Genomic DNA, 19,333 nt, shown 5'->3' with positions numbered 1-19,333 from the left:
TACTTCAAGAAGAGGATGTTGAGCTCTACAGGGCTGTACCTGGGGGGATTTTGAAGCCAGTTTGTACCAACATACACCCCAATGTGCTGGCTACAGCTGCAAAGCAGGACAGTCTGTATCTAACACTAAATGTTAGACCCCTTCCTCTCTACCACAGTTCCACCCAGCTGCTTTTTGGTTTTATTTCAAATTGTAAAGAGCAAGGGCAGAGCTGTTTCCTGTAGGAATGAAGTAAAAGGTTTAATTACAGGTAACTGGGTTGGTTGACAAGAGCTCTTTGCCCTGGACCGTGTGTGTGCTTGGAGCTGGAGGTGAGGGAGCTATGGCATGGATCCAGATCCAAAACAGCCTGCAAACAGCAGAGATGCAAGGCAAATTTGGACTTCAGCACAAGCGTGGGTGTCAGGTCAAAATGTATAATGCAAAATCAACTCACAGCTCAAAGGCCAGGGCCACAAGCGGGGAAGTAACAACCACACAACTCAAAAATCTTGGGATTAGGCTAGATAGTAAAGTCAGCCAGGAGAAGGAAGAGGCCATATGAACCTCTCATGTAGGTATAATTTAAAATACATTGTAATTGTGACCTGTGTTCTGAGAGGTTTCTTGTTATGAGGGGTCTTAGAGTTTGTTGAGGTTTTTTTAAAGCTGGTCCTCAATTTTTTTCACAGCTACTTCAGCAAGCTCGTAGACCTGAGGGGAGAGCAGTTGTCCTTTCCAAAGAAAGAGCAGTGTAGCTACACTAGTTTTGATAATTTTAACTTCAAAGATGTGGGGTAGAGAAAGACCATAAGAAAATGTGGTTGCAACAAGGAGAGAACATATGAAAATATTTGATGAGTGAGATGTGAAACTCAAGCAAAGATGAGATTTTGGCTGGCTCCAGCTGGGTTCAGCTGCCCCTTAGCACTGAGGATTCAATGCAATACAAAGAAGAAATTCCAAATTCCAAACACAATAAAAACTCTTGTTCAAAATGAAGTTATTTCTGCAAAGTGACAGGCAAGAATTTGCCTCACCCTTAATTTACACAACTTGGACATTTAGAAAGCAGAGACATGAACAGTGAGATAGACAGTAAACATTGCAATGTCTAAACCTCCCTGTATGGTTATGAATTACAAATTATGTATTTGCTCACATCCAGGTATTATTTTTCTGTCAGTGAGGTTGTTCATGGCATGCTATTTTGTTATCTAGATTTTTCTATCACTCCAACAAGAACTTTGAAATTGCAAATTTGGTCAATACCCAGTGCAGGCACAATATGGCCAGAGCACATGAAAGTCTGTTCTGCCCGAGCAGAACCGAACCAGTGCTAGGGTTCTGACAGGAAAACTCTCAACAGTCAAGATCCAATGATGTGTTGTGTGTCACGTGTGCGTGTGTGTCCCCCAGCAATATCCTGTTTCATCAGCATTCACCCTTTTCTGTCCCTCCTTTTATTCAAAGTGTTTTTTTTTCAAAAAAGTTCTTATAAGGGCACAAACATAACTTTCACTCCAGCACAAAACACTTCATTTTGCTCTGTATGTGGTAGGCTCTGTCTCCTTCTTCCCACTGAAGTATCTGGAGCCCAGATTTAGAGTCAAGATTTCAGGCACAATTTTGTGGCTTCATAGTTCTTATTTAGTTTTTTAAAGGAAAAAAAAAAAAAAAAAGAAAAAAGAAGCTATTTTAATAATCTGACCTGCATTTTAATGATTTCTAATGTCTGTGGTATCCATCCAGATGTGGTTTTGCCTGCCTGACCCTCCTGTCAATACTTATTAATTTCATGACAATCTTCTCAAGAGTGTTTGGAAACAAACAGGGAAAAGTTACTCTAAGGTCAAGAATGAGCCCAGGGAGGTGAAACAGGAATGATCATGCTCTCTACAATAGAGAGGTATTTCTGCAGCTTTTTCTATCTTGCTCTTAAAGTGAGCTCTATGCATATATCAGTAAAGTATCCCTGAAGAGGGAAGTTGCTACTCGAGTCCTAGAGGTGAGAGGAGGAACCATGGCATGTTACTGAAGCAAATCAGTGAGTCAGTGGCAGAACAAGGAGGTCCAGGGCTTTAATCCTTCGCAAGCTCTTCTGATGGACAAGTGAAACATGAATGTTTCAGTCAGGGTGAGGACTTTGACTGCTTAAATAACCGTGCACTGGAATAACCTGGGGGATAATTGGTGCTGAAAAACTTGGGAATCAAAAAGGCAGCAGGACTGGTGAGGCTGGAGTGTCCACCATGTGCGAAGTGCTTAACCAGAACTGTAGCTTTCTTGATTTGGTACATTTACCAACTTGATGAAAACCAAAATCTTGCTAATTAATTAAACCTATAAATGAATTTATTTTTCTTGGAGAAAACTGCAGGAGAGGCTGCTTTCTTTGGGGTTTCATTATTCTGGCCTGTTGGTACAGCTGGAGGGACTTCAGATCTTCGAAGGAAAAGTGGAGGAACACCAGCCAGAGCTGGACAACGTAAAGGATGGGGTGTCAGTAGTCCGAGATGAAGCTGCCACAGCTCTGTGGACAGCTGCTGTGCTGGCAAGCACGGACTCTTCTCCCTGGAGTTTCTCCTGTGGAAATGAGGGTGCTTGTCATGGGACTGGTGGGGTCTTTCTGGAGCCTTCTCAGTGTGGTGAGAAGCACTTCTGAGTACAGGGCGGCCAAGCCTGATCTGGCAGTAGCACAGAGTGGCGAGAAGCCTCTGCGAGAGGCGGCGGTATGAGCGATGCTCCGCGGGGCGCCCCTGGCTGGCGCAGCGGGCAGGAGCCCATCCCCGGGGAAAGCAACTGCATCTCGGAGCCGAGCGAGTGCGCCACGCTGAGCCCCTGCACCAGGGCAGCGCCCCGAGGGATGGGCGAGGTGGGACGGCTGGCAGCGGTGGGACAGGCGGGACAGGTGGGAGCTGTGGCAGAGGTGGCGGCGGTGGCAGCGGTGGGACAGGTGGGACAGGTGGGAGCTGTGGCAGAGGTGGCGGCGGTGGCAGCGGTGGGACAGGTGGGACAGGTGGCAGCGGTGGGACAGGGGAGCGGTGGCAGCGGTGGGACAGGGGACAGGTGGCAGCGGTGGGACAGGGGAGCGGTGGCAGCGGTGGGACAGGGGACAGGTGGCAGCGGTGGGACAGGGGACAGGTGGCAGCGGTGGGACAGGGGAGCGGTGGCAGCGGTGGGACAGGGGAGCGGTGGCAGCGGGGGCAGTGCGGGGCCCCGCCCGCCCCCGCCGAGCGTGGCCTCGCCCCGGGGCCCGCTGGCGGCTCCTGCGGCGGCAGCGCCCCCCAGCGGCCGGCCCGGCCCGTTCCCGGTCCCGGTCCCGCTCTGTCCCCGTCCCTTCCGCGCTTCTGGGACAGATGCAGCTCCGTGCCGGAGCACTAGGAACGGCGTGAGGCTTTCCGGACAATTTTCAAAGCGCTTCTAGCGACCGTGTGACCCGGTGGCCCTCAGGGTTGCTGGGTGTCTGGCAGCGGGATCCCTTCAGGCAGGAGGAGCCCCTGTGTGGCCCCGGAACCAGCCGCGCACGCGTCTGTACCAGACCGGGGTACGCGGGGACTCAGAGTGTCCAGAGTCCTTCTGCCATGTGGGAGAGAGTCCAGACTGTGCTTTCCCGGGTGAACGCAAGTTGAAATTTCATGTTTCGTTGAGCACTCAAAGAGAAAAGGAAGGTTGGATTTTGTAGAGGGCTTTTACCAGAGGAAATTAAAAAATATGTATATGACATATCTGAAGACTTGGTTTTAACTCGCATCCTGATTGTTCCAGATGTTCCCCAGATGTCAAAGGTATCCAGGCACTGAGACAGCAGAACACATTTGTTTTAATATGTTCTAACTTGAGTATTCCCAAAGAATTAAAAGGCCTGGGTTTGTTTTGATTTTTCCTTTCTAGTAACTTCAATGTCTATTAATTGTCTACTAATCGAATGGAAGGTGAATTAGTTCCTTTTTATTTCAGACAGCATGAGGCTGATATACATCCTGATCCTGGCTGCTTCCCAATCTCTTCTCTTTGAGTTTGTATGGTACTGAGCAGCTCTGGAGAAAGTGCTATAAACATTGGCAACGATCGATGCACAACCACAGGGGTAAAAATAGAGAGCTGAGCTCTTCCACAAAGTGCTTATAAAATCCATCAACTTGGGGTTTCCCTCTTCAGCTATTCCCTTGATGGATCTCAGGATGTGTGGAAGAGTTGAAAGCTGCAGGGAAGGGTGGAACCAGCTTCAGTCCACTGACCAAATCTCCTTAACTGGGCCCAGCATCCCTGGGAAGCAAGAGACAAGGCAAAGAGCCCCTCTACGACTTGGGGAAAGGAGCTGCAGCTCCCAGGGGCAAAACCCCCTGGGGCAGCCCTTGCCTTCTCCCTGGGGAAAGGTTGGGATGAGGGAAGGGTGTGCTTCTGCCTGGCCTGAGCCTTCTGTTCCCGCTGTCTTTTCTCTTCTTTGTATTTCTGCCTAAGCAAGATATCAACGTTCAACTAAAATTTAGTGTGAAAAAAATGCCCTTTTTCACGAATCATCCAATATTGTTTCCATTATCTCATCAGGGTGCAAGGGAACCAGGTGCTCCTAAGGCTCCTAAGGTGAATTTATTTGCAGTGAAGGAGAAGTCGTCAGTGTCCAACAGCGTTTGTAGTGTTTCAGGCCTACGGAAACAGGAACCTGAGTGACAGACTGGGCACAGGCACAGAGGTCCATGTTGCGGGAACAGAGCAGATACAATTGTGCATCCGTGATTGTGTGTTCTCCTAGAGAAGTTTGGTGACATTTGTTCTGTGCACCTGTGTGGATGAGGGAGTGGGGGCACCCGTGCACGGCACGGTACCATCACCCCCCGTGGCACAGAGGGGTCGGAAGGCAGGGGTGGCGGTGCCTTCTGCCGATGTCCTTGTGCCGGGCACCGCGTGTGAGCCGAGCTGTGGCCGTGCCCAGCCCCGGGTCCGGCCCGGCCCCGCTGCCCGGAGCACAGGGGGACCGCGCCGGCAGGGGGCCCTGGAGCGGGCTGGAGCCAGCCCCGGGAGGGGTCTGAGTGTGAGTGAGTGAATGTGTGTGTATATGTGTACGTATGGATGGATGTATATATATCTGTGTGTATATATGTGTACGTGTGGATGGATGTATATATCTCTGTGTGTGTATATATATATGTATGTACGTATATATGTGTGAGTGCATGTATATATATGTATATATGTGTGTGTGCGTATACATGTGTGTGTACGTGTGTGAGTGCACGTGTGTATGTACATATACATGTGTCTGAGTGCGTGTCTATTTATGTGTGTCCGCACGTGTCTGTGTGTGTCCGTGTGTCCGCACATGTGTCCGTGTGTGTCCGCACGTGTCCGTGTGTGTGTGCATGCGCGTGTGTGTCTATGTGTGTGTGTCCGTGTGTGTGTGTATGTCTGTGTGTATGTGTCCGTGTGTGTGTGTATGTCTGTGTGTATGTGTCCGTGTGTGTGTGTATGTCTGTGTGTATGTGTCCGTGTGTGTGTGTATGTCTGTGTGTATGTGTCCGTGTGTGTGTGTATGTCTGTGTGTGTCCGTGTGTCCGTGTGTGTGTGTATGTCTGTGTGTATGTGTCCGTGTGTGTGTGTATGTCTGTGTGTATGTGTCCGTGTGTGTGTGTATGTCTGTGTGTGTCCGTGTGTCCGTGTGTGTGTGTATGTCTGTGTGTCCGTGTGTGTGTGTGTGTGTGTATGTGTCCGTGTGTGTGTGTATGTCTGTGTGTGTCCGTGTGTCCGTGTGTGTGTGTATGTCTGTGTGTATGTGTCCGTGTGTGTGTGTGTGTCTGTGTGTATGTGTCCGTGTGTGTGTGTATGTCTGTGTGTGTCCGTGTGTCCGTGTGTGTGTGTATGTCTGTGTGTATGTGTCCGTGTGTGTGTGTGTGTCTGTGTGTATGTGTCCGTGTGTGTGTGTATGTCTGTGTGTCCGTGTGTGTGTGTATGTCTGTGTGTGTCCGTGTGTCCGTGTGTGTGTGTATGTGTGTGTGTCCCGCGCCCGCCCGCGCCGCCGCAGCCCTGTGGAGCCGCCCGCGCCTTCCGGCGCCGTGACCCGGCAGTGACGCGGCCATGGCCGCCCGCTGAGGCGCGGAGCGCGGCCGAGCCCGGCGGGGCGGAGCGGAGCGGGCGGCGACTCTTCGGCGGCCGCGCTGTGTGTTTGGCGCTCGGGTGAAAGCGGGCCCGGCCGTGCGCTGGGACTGCGGGTGCCGCCGTGCCCCGGATCGGGCGGGCTGAGCCGCGCTCTGTCCCCTCAGGCGCGGGAGCCGCCGCGCCCCAGCTCCGCCGGCCGATCCCCGCGGCTCCGCGCCGCAGCGGCCGAAGATGAGGACCGTGCTGATGGTGGCGGAGAAGCCGTCCCTGGCGCAGTCCATCGCCAAGATCCTCTCGAGAGGTAGGGGAGGCGGGGCGGCGGCGGCGCTGGGAGCGCTCTGCGGGCACGGCCGGGGCACGGGATGTGTGCGAGCCGCCGGGGTTACTGTCAGTGCAGCGAGGGTGAGAAACACCCAGGGCAGCGCTTGGTTATCTTGGGGCCGGAGCCTCCTGGGAACGGTGGCTTGGGACAGGTTCATAAAAGAACGGGATGTCCCATCACGTTCTGGTTCTTTTTATGGGCTGATGCCTGTTTAATCTAAGAATAAAGGAATTTGGTTTCGATATTTTGTGTAGCTCTAGTGAGCTTTGAGCATACTGTGTCTGGAAAGTGCCAATCAAGTAGCAAGTTGCTGTTCTGAGATTTTTGAAGTAAAAGTTTAATAAATCTGGAAAATAAAATTAATTAATTATAAATGTGTTTTCTAGAAAACTAGCTGTATTTTTATAAGGTTTCATAGTGGGAGGGATAGGCTGGTGGAAATAATGAATAGTTTAATTTGAAGATGAAATATGCTTTAGGAAAGCCCTGAATTGATACTTAATGAAATAAAAGTTTGATCAGTTACTAAAATTTTGTGATCAGGAAGATCACAGCTGTAAGATCTAAGAAAAGGGAGATGTAATTTCACAGAAAATAATTTGTTTCAATTGCTGGGGTTTTTTTACCTCATTAATATTTACGATCCTGTTTTCACAGGGAACATGTCCTCTCGCAAGGGACTCAACGGTGCGTGCTCTGTGCACGAGTACACTGGGTCCTTCATAGGACAGAGTGCCCACTTCAAGATGACATCAGTGTGTGGTCACGTCATGACTTTGGATTTCATAGGTATTTGCCTGCTCATCAGATCTTTTAACTAATACAGCTTGTAGAGCTGTCAGGTCCTTCAGAAAAAGCTAAGAGCTTGGTATATAGTAAAGCAAGATGTGTTAGGGTAAAAAATTTTCCATGCAAATTTTGAAAGCCAAGTGTTTTGCAAAGTAAAGCTGTTTGTTTTAGAAATATTTCTTCAGAGCTCTACTTAATATACTTTTGCTTTTCAGGAAAATATAACAGCTGGGATAAAGTAGATCCAGCAGAACTTTTTAGCAAAGCTCCCACAGAAAAGAAAGAAGCTAATCCCAAGCTGACCATGGTGAAGTTTTTACAGGTATTCTTTCTTATGAGTAGTATTTTCTATGTTCCTAAATAAGAATTCCTCCAGGGAGTAGCTTTTTGTCACAGTTAGATCTATTTCATTAACATAGTATAAATTATACTTTATTTTTGCTGGTACTTACACTGTCTGAAATCTTCATTAAACTCACTTCTGCCATCACCTTCTGATTTTTTTTGACTGAGTTCTTGATATCCGGTTTCTCAGAATTGGAGCATTGGCTGCAAGTTTAGCTTTTATCAGCAAGTGCAAGGCACAGCTTATAAATGCCTTCTTTGAAATAAGTTGTGTTGGTTGCTGTTCACAATTCTTCTGAAACCAGAAAAAGAAATATATAGGTAGGGAGGTGGGAGGTGTTTTTTTGAGTTGCTGAAGAACTGTGCTAATTTTTTCACAGGTGGAGGGAAGAGGCTGTGATTGTATTGTCTTGTGGTTGGATTGTGATAAGGAAGGAGAAAACATCTGTTTTGAAGTAAGGTTTCCATTTTTAAGACTCACAATGCCATAATATATGTCTGACAAGACTATCAATGCATTGTTTTATGAGTATACAGTAACATTCAAACTAAAGGTGTATTAAGCTTTAAAGGCATAGAGGGCCTTGGTGGAAAAACTCACATGCTTTGAACTTTGTAAGATGTCAGTTGAAGAGTATAAATAAATTTCAGGGGTGTTGCTCATCTCAGATGAATGATCAGGCCTCTTAAATGTTAGAGCATTCCAGTGCTTCAAGAATTGGTCTGTATTCCACAGCTGGAGTAGTTTTTTTTTTATGTCCTTATAAAATTTAATCTCTGTTATCTTTTGTTTATTAAGCAATTAGATGCTTTAGAGCACAGAAGCTGCTTGTAAGTGTAGGCTTGCTGCAGAAATTTGGCCTCTGCACATAAAAAGTGTAGAACAAAATCTTTGCTAAGATTTTTTTTAACATCCTATTCCCAAAAGTCTACATGAAGAGTATTTGTTTGGGGATTTTCTTTAGTTTAAAGAAAGATGATTCATGAAGTGATTGTTTTAAGTTCTTCACATACTCCTGTATCATTACTTGTGCCTTAGCAATGTATAGAATAAATCCAGATAGACACTGGTACATGCTCACCAGAAGGTGCTGCAGCTGCACTGGTTAATGCCTTTGCTCTTAGCCAAAAATACTGATTTGCTCCCAGCAGTTGCTGTGTAGTAAATAAACCCTTCAGTTTTGTTAATGCTTCCTATGCTTTTGACTGGATGGACATACTGGTCTGGCTTATCAGTTAATGTATTGGCATGACATCTTGCTGAATTAAGCAGTGACACAGAAACAAATATTTCATAGAGAGTGTTTTTTATTTTTAGAGAGAAAGCCTCTATCTTTCAAATCCTCTTTAATTATGCTTCTGATTTTCCTTAGGTTCTTGATGCTGTTCTTCCTGTTATGAACAAACCTCGTGGCACGGAGAGGACGATTTACAGAGCTAAATTCAGTTCCATCACCGACACAGACATCTGCAATGCCATGAATCACTTGGGAGAGCCCAATCGCAACGAAGCTCTGTCCGTGGATGCCCGCCAGGAGCTGGATCTGAGGATTGGCTGTGCCTTCACAAGGTGACAGCACAGACTGCAGAGGGTTTTGTGAAAGGTTCAGGAATGGCTCTGTGCCCTCGTGGTTTAACCCCAGCCAAGCCCCACACAGCCACTCACTGCCTCCCCACCCCTGGGGTCACCGAGAGTACAGGATGGGTAGAAATGGGAAAACTCATGGCTTGAGATGAAGACAGATTAATAGGTAAACAAAAGCTGCACACACAAGCAAAGCAAAATAAGGCATTCATTCACCACTTCCCAGGGGCAGGCAGGTGTTCAGCCATTCCCAGGAAAGCTAGGCTCCATCACCCATTACATTTACTGGAGAAAAGAAATACCATCACCCCAAGTGTTCCCCCCTTCCTCCTTATTCCCCCAGCTTTATATGCTGAGCATGATGTCACATGATCTGGAATATTCCTTTGGTCAGCTGGGATCAGCTGTCCTGGCTGTGTCCCCTCCCAGCTCCTTGTGAGGCAAAATGATTATGTCTTAATTAGCTGTAAGTGATGGTCTTTTTCAGAATGCTCTTTTCCTAATGCCTGAATGATTTTGTAGATTACTCATATTTTGTGCATGTATGATAACAAAAACTTCTGCTTTTCATGGGAATGAGGATATTAGTGTATACATTCCTCATTTGTTTTTTTCCCTCCTGCCCTTCTCTTAGGTTCCAGACTAAATATTTTCAGGGGAAATATGGGAATTTAGACAGCTCCCTCATCTCCTTTGGGCCATGTCAGACCCCAACACTTGGATTCTGTGTTGAGAGGCATGACAAAATCCAGTCATTTAAGCCTGAGACTTACTGGGTGTTGCAAGCCAAAGTAAGTTTTAAAGTACTTGATTTTACAAAAGAAATGCATTTTATTTTATTCATTCATAAATTCGTAGCTGCTGACAAGAATTCACAATGCCTATAGTTTAATCATGTGTTCTCATTCTGTTCACATGTGTGTCACCACTCTCAAGAGCAGATTCCAGGACGTCAGTTTTGTATTAGAGTGCTTATTGTCTGCTGCTTATAAGAATTCTTCATTGCTAATCATCTAAGCCTAAATTCTGCCAAAAAGACTACTTAAAATGGTTCTCTTTTGTTCCCTGGGGTCCTTGGACTGACTGTTGTTAATTTGAATCCAGGAATTAATTAGCCTGCCAACAAACATTGGCATTGCTGAGTATTGGAATTTTAAAGCAAATAAAATGCTCATTGTGTTAATTGGCAATTGAATCCTCAGAGTACTTTGGCAGCTTAGAGCAGTTTTACAGCCTCACTGCTGTCCAAGCTCTGAGAGCAAACCAACAGGGTTTTATGGCTTGTGATCACAAGGATTTTTTAAGCAAATAAGGGATTCATGGTAAAAGGTTGCCATTTTTGTATTTTAAAAGTAAAAAAAAGTGAAATCTGGCATCTGCCAGATGTCATCTATTGTGACGTGTCTTGTGTGTCTTGCTAGGAAATACTTGGTGCTGTTTACAGAGGGGTTTGTGCTCTCTCGTGTTAGTTGCTTCATACTAATTTTTGTACATGGGGCTGAAAATATGACCTAGTTACAGTTTAATACAAATGATTGATTCTGCTAAATCAAAATGGTAAACTTTGAATTTCTCCCTATTTCGGTCTTTACTGTTTCCAGCACTAAATAAGGACAGCATTTCAGTTTGGTCTGGAATAGTTCTGATCATTCCCCAGACCCAGCACTCCATGTGCTCCACCCATCTCAAATGCCCCCCAGAAAAAGAGCACAACTGCATGTTTGAGCACTGGTTTCCTGCTGTGTGTTTGTCCTAAATTTGTCCTAAAAAATCATGTATGTCCTAGGATTTGTTTGCTGGACTCTTGTTGGGAATATGCATTCTCACACTTCTAGGAGTAGAGTTGGTAGGAATTAATTTTATTTTTGTCTGATAGGTGAACCCTGAAAAAGAAAGTTCTCTCACTTTGGATTGGGATAGAGTGAGGGTGTTTGATCGTGAGGTTGCTCAAATGTTCCTGAATATAACAAAGATGGCAAAAGAAGCAAAGGTAAGAATATTTACCAAGTGCCAGTAGATCCATAATTCATATAAAGGAAATACAATTTAATATTTTGCTATTAATATTAATTAATATTATTTTACTATAAATATTAAAATATTTATTACATATTTTAATTTAAAAGTGAATTGAGGCTTTTGGTTGTTTTTGTTAAAGAGTGTAGAATATCTGTATTTTGGTTTTTACTTCATTCAGCTTTGTGTAAATGAGAATAAAAGTCAAGAGATTTTTTAATGGCAGATTGTACTGTGCTGGTGTGGTCATCTCAGCAGAAGCCTCTTGTTAGTATTGACTTTGGAAACGCTCATCACTCATGATAGGAACTCTTCATTACTAAACCTGCTAGGAAATACTGTTCAGATGTCTCCAAGCAGACCTCTTATTTCCCATGAGACATTGAATAAATTGGAATTTAATTATGTGTAGGGCAGTATTCCTCCAGTTAAATATTTAATCATGTGTATGGTACAGTCTTTATAGCCAATTAACTTATAACTCTGCTCTGTTTAACACTTGTTTGACAGTGTGTTTGGATTTAAGTGCTTGTAGACATCAAGGTTCAAAGACTGCTTGAAGCTTTTAAAAATTTGCATTCTTATAGTTAGGACTGTTGCTTGGAATGAGCACTAAATACTTGTAGCACTTAAGTAGGTGCTGCTGAGGTAACTGGGAAGTAAAGACAGCAATAAGCTGCCTTGCTGTGTTCCCAGTTATAGAACTGATCTAGTCCTGGCACAAAGGAACTTTCAGACTTTAATTTTAGAACTTGATAAAATTATCTCCAGTCAGATTTTCTAAAGTAAAAATATACTGGTGGTTACCATTTTAAGAGAACAAAGCAGATATGATAAGAATAGACAATGTAATGTATGATGCATATTTATAGACATGATTAAAAATATGCATTTACCAAATGTCAGAACTTTTACTGTAAAAATGCTGTTTTCTAGGTAGAATCTGTGAGTAAAAAAGAGAAGGTGAAGCAGAGACCACTGGCTCTGAACACAGTTGAAATGCTCCGAGTAGCCAGTGCTGCTTTAGGTAGGTATAAAAGGTCAGATTTTCACACTGTTTTAACGCAAAATATTTTAGCCTCTCAAACAAAACAAATAATACTTCATTTTGGGCAAAGGATCAAGTTTAGAAAGCTGCTTGTCAAAAGTGAAATATTTGGCAAGATCAAGGTGACAAGAGTCTTATGGAATGGCTAAGCCATAATTTATTTAAATACTTGGGTAAGGTGTACATCCAGACACAGCAAATCATAATCACAGGGATGTGTGTATGATTTTTGTTTTCTCTTGTCCCCTCTCAGGAATGGGTCCCCAGCATGCCATGCAAATAGCAGAGCGTCTTTACACTCAGGGTTATATCAGCTACCCTCGAACAGAAACTACCCATTATCCAGAAAACTTTGACCTGAAAGGATGTTTGAGACAACAAGCCAATAATCCTTACTGGGCAGAAACTGTGAGTACATGAAGCAAAAGCTGTATAATTCTCTAGTCTGTTTTAGACTAGATCTTGCTTGGTGTATTAGGAACTATAGGCCTTCAGAAACTTTAAATATCCCCAGTTTCTTTTTTTTTTTTAATGTTGTGTTGTTATGGATTTGATCTGAGTAAGCCGTTTCTCTCTTCACCCAGGTAAAATCATTGCTATCAGAAGGCATCAATCGTCCAAGGAAAGGCCATGATGCAGGAGACCATCCTCCCATCACCCCAATGAGAGCTGCAACAGAAGCAGAATTAGGTACAGACAAATTCGGTAGTGTTGGGATACTGTGTGAGGAAGTCAGTCCCTTAAGGTGTAAGGTGCCAGTTTCAAAATCACTGAGTTTCAACAGAAAACAAAATTATTTGAATGGCAAGAATTGAAGAGAGAGCAAACTTGATCCTCACTGAAACTTCTGGTGACAGTGAAGTTCAGAGTTGCTTCAGCAATTGATCCTTGGGACGATAGTACTGCCAAGAAAAAGAAGACAACTTAATGCCTATGTTTCTAGGAGAATTTTTTCCCAGAATAGTAGCTTCCAAGTTCTGTAATTTGATTATATTTTGTGGCTGAGGTGTTGTTTCTCCCCAGGTGGGGATGGGTGGCGACTGTACGAGTACATAACTCGGCACTTCATTGCCACTGTCAGTGCTGACTGCAAGTACCTACAGACCACCATTTCCTTCAGTATTGGTCCTGAAAGATTCACCTGTGTTGGAAAGGTGGTAACCTCACCAGGTAAGACAGATCAGGAGTAAGTATTTGCTGCATATTAAATTTTTTCCCCATTAATACACTGAATGGATATAAAAGTGAAGCTCTGGGGACAAGTGCAATTGTGAAAATTTTTTTGAGCTCTCAAAACCAGAGACCAGATCTTGTCCTAATTTTTGTACTTCATTTATGATAGAAAAAGTGTTATTTTTCATTTAGTAGTCTCAAAGATTTAATGCCACATTTGCCAGTGTGAAAACCAGTCTTTTTACAAACAGTAAATGCCTTTTCAGGGATAAATTACACAAAGGCAGAAGTTGTTCTTGGGCCCCTGTAAAAAGAATGTAGCAGCACTACTGAGACTTTTATGGTAAACTGGCAAGTTGTTTGTTTCTTTACCTACAGGGTTCACAGAAATTATGCCGTGGCACAGCATCCCATTAGAAGAGAGTCTTCCCCACTGTGAGAAAGGAGATCTTTTTCCAATTGGTGAAATAAAGTTGCTGGAAAAGCAAACCAGCCCTCCTGATTACCTGACAGAAGCAGAACTGATCACTCTCATGGAAAAACATGGCATTGGTAGGAACTTGATTAACTTATATTGCTCTGCAGTACATCCACCAAGAGTGCAAAGAGTCTGAGTCACTCCTCTGCACTCTCTGTCAGTAATGAACTCTAAGTATTCATTTGGATATATACAGTGATCATCTCTTCCCCTTCAAACCACCATGCTCATAGCTCCCCTCAGCAGATGGTAGATTGTTTCTTCCCCCATGTTCCTTTCCCTTTCTTATCTTCATTTTTAGCAGTTTCTGGTTTCTGGCCAAAGCAGTATCCTTTCATAACGCATCCCTGTCACTTCTCTGTCAGAAAGAGCTGATGTGTTGAAGGAAGCACTTCCTCGTTTTTAGGAATTGATTTCTTGTCTTTAGATCTTGCTTTAGCTTTGCTCTCTTCAGTAATCCTTCTGTATCTTACTATATAATTTACCACAATTCTACTTTCCTTTATCAGTCTGACTTGTTTCTTTTAACATATTTTCATGAATTTGCCCCATCAGAGCAAACACAGCCTGTTACCCTACTGTGTTTTTCCAGAGTAAGTAACTGAGAATAGGTGTCTTCCCAATAGTAATTCCTTGGAAGAGATGAAAGGATTAAGGTTAAACCATATGTTTCAGACTTACCAGAACTGCAAAGGAACATCAGAGTTACTGGAGAGAGAGAAGTTATGCACTGGAAGTTGGGTGACAGTAAGAAGGTATCTGAATTTAAGCAGTCTTAGGAGACCTGTAATTTGACATTAAACCAGGGAAGCCAGAAGCAAGTAATTTGATGAAAACTCTGTTTTATTCAGGGTGGATATATTGTTTTCCTTTGTGTGTCAGGAACTGATGCCAGTATTCCAGTCCACATTAACAACATTTGCCAGCGAAACTATGTCACAGTGGAGAGTGGTCGAAGACTAAAGCCTACAAACCTTGGCATTGTTCTGGTTCATGGTTATTATAAAATAGGTCAGTTAAACCTTTCCATTCTCTTACCTTCCTTTCCCTTTACTATATTGAAGGCTGATGTCAATGTGTAAATAACATTTCTGTCTCAAATAATGCTTATTTTGATGTCAGCTCATGTATGAACAGTTTCCTACCTCCATTTTTGACCTTTCATTGCTGCTGTCTCTGGTTTCCTGTTAGATGCAGAATTGGTTCTTCCTACAATCCGCAGTGCTGTAGAGAAGCAACTCAACTTAATAGCTCTGGGTAAAGCAAATTATCATCAGGTCCTGGAGCACACCCTTGACATTTTCAAAAGGAAATTTCACTATTTTGTGGATTCTATTGCAGGTAAAACTTTTTATATGTGAAGCTCCCTAGAATTACTTAGTTGTTGCATGGAAAATACTTATCTATTAGGCTCCTTTCAGAGGTTTAGGCTTTCTGAAAAGTTGTGCTAGGGCTGGAAGTTTCCCATCAAATTAATTTGCTCTCCAAAGGTAGTTGGACAGAATCGTATCTCCAAAACTCTACTTCAGGTTTATTTTGTGACTATGCAGTGGTGAGTTTTTGAAAAGTTGAGATTAGTTGAACCATTGTGTTTCTAGATGCTCAGTGCAAAATGCTGTGTATTTGTCTTTGTAGACAAAGATTTGTGAGTAAAATATTTTAATTCTCACTTCTTCACAGGTCTATAGATGATTTCGTGCAAAGTTTCCTCTTAACAACTATAGTTCTAATGTAAGTGTGATTATTCCTTTTGCAGGTATGGATGAACTGATGGAAGTGTCTTTTTCACCCTTGGCTGCCACAGGCAAACCCCTTTCCCGCTGTGGTAAATGCCATCGTTTCATGAAGTATATTCAGGTCAGTTTTCCTCATACTTGGAATTTGAATTTCACTTGCTGGGGGGCAGTGAGTATAAACTTCTTTACTATTATTGAACTTGGATTTTAATGTGGTCATCACAAGTGCTGTTCTAAAACACAAAGGCTGATATGGTTTTGCCTTGGGGAACAAACCAGAGAGCAGGTTTACCACAAGTTTTAAACTCTGTTGACCTTGCAGTTGCTCAGATTTGTGCTCTGTTTCCAGGCCAAGCCAAGTCGCCTGCATTGCTCTCACTGTGATGACACCTACAGTCTCCCCCAGAATGGTACCATTAAACTCTACAAGGAGTTGCGTTGTCCCCTGGATGACTTTGAGCTTGTGCTGTGGTCATCTGGATCCAGAGGAAAGAGCTATCCACTGTGTCCATACTGTTACAACCATCCTCCATTCAGGGACATGAAGAAAGGTAGGAGTTCTGCAAACATGCAGGTATTATCCTGACTTTAAATAAATTAGGTACAGTCTATTTAATGGGCTTTTTAGGAGTTTTAAAATCAGTGTTGCTTAGTATAAACAGTGTTGCTGTTCAAATTAGACTCTAGATACCTAAAATTCACATTAAACTTACCAAAATTTATTGGTTAACAAATTTTTGAATTTTTTTTTTCATAGAAGAAGAAACCTGCATGCATGACCTTCACAACACTCAGCATGCAGTGAAAGACACCAAGATACTAATGCCTTGCACATTTGAGTAGGCTTGGATAGGAGTGTAAACAAAGACCAGGTTTTGGGAATGTTTTGACAGAGATAAATGGTGTGTCAAAAGCTGTTGAAGGATATAACAAGAGGTAGAAGTTGCAGTTAGTTTTGTAACTGTGGGACTGAAACTTACTTAAAGTAGTGCACTGAAGCTTTTCACCATGTTTTTATTACCATCTTTTAATTAAAAATATCTTGGACTAACAGTGAGTAGTTCAAGTATAAAATAACAGTTAGGCAGGAGCCATACATTTAATTGAAAATGTAATGAGTTTTCATCACTAATCTGTCTAAACTGCCTGTACTGTACAGTGGCAGTATATGGAAATTCTGAAAACCATTATAGAAAAAATTTTCAGCGGGGGATTATTCTGAAACTGTGAAGAGGCAAGTTGCCATTTTGGGAGCAGTTCCTTTCTTTAGTGATTTAGAAAATCTGCAGTATGTTTAAATGTCTCTGGCTTCTGTGTCTCACTTCCTTCAAACTGGGTAGTGCGAGTAGTGAGATAAAGGGTGGTATGGTTTCACTCTTCTCCCCCAGGAATGGGCTGTAATGAGTGCACCCACCCTACGTGCCAGCATTCCCTTAGCATGCTTGGAATTGGGCAGTGTGTGGAGTGTGAGAACGGGGTTCTGGTGCTGGACTCGACGTCGGGTCCCAAGTGGAAGATGGCCTGCAACAAATGCAACGTGATCGTGCACTTCTTCGAGAACGCCCACAAGGTCCGGGTGTCACCTGAGACCTGCGACTTGTGTGAGGCGGCGCTCGTGGACGTGGATTTTAACAAAGCCAAATCTCCCTTACCTGGTGATGAGACCCAGCATTCAGGCTGTGTGTTCTGTGACCCCGTGTTTCAGGATCTGGTGGAGCTGAAACACGCGGCCATGAGGCACCCCATGCACCGTGGGGGACAAGGGAAGAGGCAAGGCCGGGGAAGGGGCAAAGGCCGGAGACCTGGTGGAAGACTCAACCCAAAGAAACCCAAGGACAAAATGGCAGCTCTGGCTGCTTACTTTGTATAATGGCCACACAACAGGAAAATAAACTTCTTATAAAAATGTGTTTTCTTTTGAGTTAATTTTTAAGTGTCTTTCACTGCTTTCCTGTTTTTAGAGTAGTTAAACACCTTAAATTGCTCCTTAAACAAACTATTCTGGATGATCCCTCAGTAACTGAGTAGGCCTTTAAGCTTTTAATTTGGATTCATAGATACAATTAGAGCTCACAAGCAGTGGTGAGACTCAAGAAGTCTACTTGGACTGTTAACTGATAGAAAGGAAATGTCTCTTCTGACGTTTTTGGGGCTTTTGTCAGCAATGCAAGTTGCAGGAATATAAGAACTGATTAAGATCGGTGTTATGCTGCTGTAGTCTTTGTGGCATGAGACTTGCTTCATCTGACTTTGAATCTTCAAAAATAAGAAAAGATTAGTAGCTGTCAGATTTTTAAATTACATCTGCAGTAGCAAGAGCTCTGCTTCAAGTCTGTCATTCTGCTGCCTAAGTGAATAATGCCAACAGACATACAAAATGAAAATTATAAATGTGAAGGGGTATATCTGCCTTGAGTAGTGATTCCCAAATTACGGCCTGTGCAGACAAGTTAGTATCTCACGGTCAATGGGGCCCAGTTAAATATGACCTCCACCTGCTTCTAGGAGACAGATTGAGTATCCATGCTGGTTTATTCCTCTGTGGTCACACAGCAGATTATATCTGACAAAATACAGTTTGTCCTGTCCGTTGCCTGAATTGTCATTTCAATGTTGGTTAATTTTGCTTTCAAAAGGAGGGTGTCTTCATGCTTTCATGTGGAGCTGTATCTAACCACTGCAGCGCTGAGTGCCACATTGCAAAATCTTGTTGTACAAATACATAATATTCTCTCCTTTCCTTCCATGTGCTCGTGGCTGAGCATGTCTAGTCATCTGGTCAAGTACATTTTGTGTCATCTGTAGCCCCAAAACAGTTTCAGCAATAGTGGTGGTCAGATGGGAGGTGCAAAGGCTGCTGCATTTCAACACAGAATGTGAAGAGATTAACTTGACATGGGATGCACTGGCAACAGAGAGGAAAGACAAGTCCTTACAAAGGTAATTTACAAATCTGCTGTTTTAGTTGGCACAGTCTGTGCATTTACTGAACCAGAGAACACAGCCCAAATACCACAGCACCAAGCTTGTTCCTCTGATCAAATGTTTGTTTATACAGTTACAGCTCAAACATGAACTATGTTTTAATCATACTGCTTAGAAGTTCCAGCCATAGGTAGAAGGGTTTTTTTCTGTAGTTCTTTTTAGTTCTTTCAGGTAAAAGCAGGCTGGAGCAAATAGCTTCTTTTCATGAAAAACCATGACATTGTTTTAAAAATCAAGTTGATGTGGTGCCTCAGAGTCATAGATCTTGGCATAAACTACAACAGCTTCCAGAGTGTTTGTACTGATTCAATTGTTCAAGTCCTCCCTTACCTGTAGCCTGGTTTGTACACCAGGAACTGCTCTGAACATACCTGTGTGCCCAGCTGGCTGCTGCTGCTGGCTGGGATTTCCGTGATGCTTGGATGTGGTCCTGGAAATGTGGGAAACCTGTCATTGGTCATTCTCCATGGCTTCTGAACTGAGCGGGAACACTTTCCTCTTCTCCAAGCATGGCTTTTACTTTGCCATTGTTATTTGCAGACAAACTTTTGCTTGTAAAATCTCTTTGCATCCTTCCTATTTGTGTGTATCTCTGAATGTGGTTTGTCAGGGTGTGTAATTCTTCATAATCTAATGTAGAGTAAGTATTTTAGGATGGAAAAGCCATTCATCTGGGTCAGAACTCACCATGAGTACTGCGTGCAGTTTTGGGCACCACAATGTAAAAAATACATTATGCTATTAGAAAGCATCCAAAGGAGAGCCAAGAGGATGGGTAAGG

At 43.5% G+C, this 19,333-nt stretch overlaps 1 protein-coding gene across 2 annotated transcripts; it reads left to right on the top strand.

Annotated features, from left to right (window-relative positions):
• Positions 1 to 6,142: 6,142 nt before the first annotated feature.
• TOP3B (DNA topoisomerase III beta) lies at positions 6,143 to 17,475 on the top strand. 2 transcript variants are annotated; one of them, XM_014253672.2, is made up of 18 exons: positions 6,143 to 6,376; positions 7,055 to 7,186; positions 7,402 to 7,508; positions 7,912 to 7,986; positions 8,905 to 9,101; positions 9,751 to 9,907; positions 10,993 to 11,106; positions 12,069 to 12,159; positions 12,434 to 12,588; positions 12,765 to 12,870; positions 13,204 to 13,350; positions 13,732 to 13,905; positions 14,507 to 14,586; positions 14,683 to 14,842; positions 15,023 to 15,172; positions 15,588 to 15,688; positions 15,917 to 16,118; positions 16,956 to 17,475. In XM_014253672.2, exons 1-18 carry the CDS (start codon positions 6,307 to 6,309, stop codon positions 17,435 to 17,437), a joined length of 2,700 nt encoding a protein of 899 aa, XP_014109147.1. In that variant the 5' UTR covers positions 6,143 to 6,306; the 3' UTR covers positions 17,438 to 17,475. The 2 variants fall into 2 exon arrangements, with proteins under 2 accessions (XP_014109147.1, XP_005524443.1); XM_005524386.3 differs by lacking the exon at positions 14,507 to 14,586 and having other exon boundaries at positions 6,146 to 6,376; positions 14,714 to 14,842.
• The last annotated feature ends 1,858 nt before the right edge of the window (positions 17,476 to 19,333 follow it).

This window comes from Pseudopodoces humilis, chromosome 20 (genome assembly GCF_049639895.1).
Source record: "Pseudopodoces humilis isolate 2021_Gansu_Grassland_sample_001 chromosome 20, ASM4963989v1, whole genome shotgun sequence".
NCBI classification, from domain to species: domain Eukaryota; kingdom Metazoa; phylum Chordata; class Aves; order Passeriformes; family Paridae; genus Pseudopodoces; species Pseudopodoces humilis.
The sequence above is the reverse complement of the archived record's forward strand: the minus strand, read 5'-3'. Positions and strand labels throughout refer to the sequence as shown.

Excerpts from the sequence above, each read along its gene's own strand:
- TOP3B (XM_014253672.2), top strand. The coding sequence starts at position 6,307 with ATGAGGACCGTGCTGATGGTGGCGGAGAAGCCGTCCCTGGCGCAGTCC. Across the intron at positions 12,160-12,433 it reads AGTAGCCAGTGCTGCTTTAG|GAATGGGTCCCCAGCATGCC; the intron begins GTAGGTATAAAA and ends GTCCCCTCTCAG. Across the intron at positions 14,587-14,682 it reads AGTTGGGTGACAGTAAGAAG|GGTGGATATATTGTTTTCCT; the intron begins GTATCTGAATTT and ends TGTTTTATTCAG.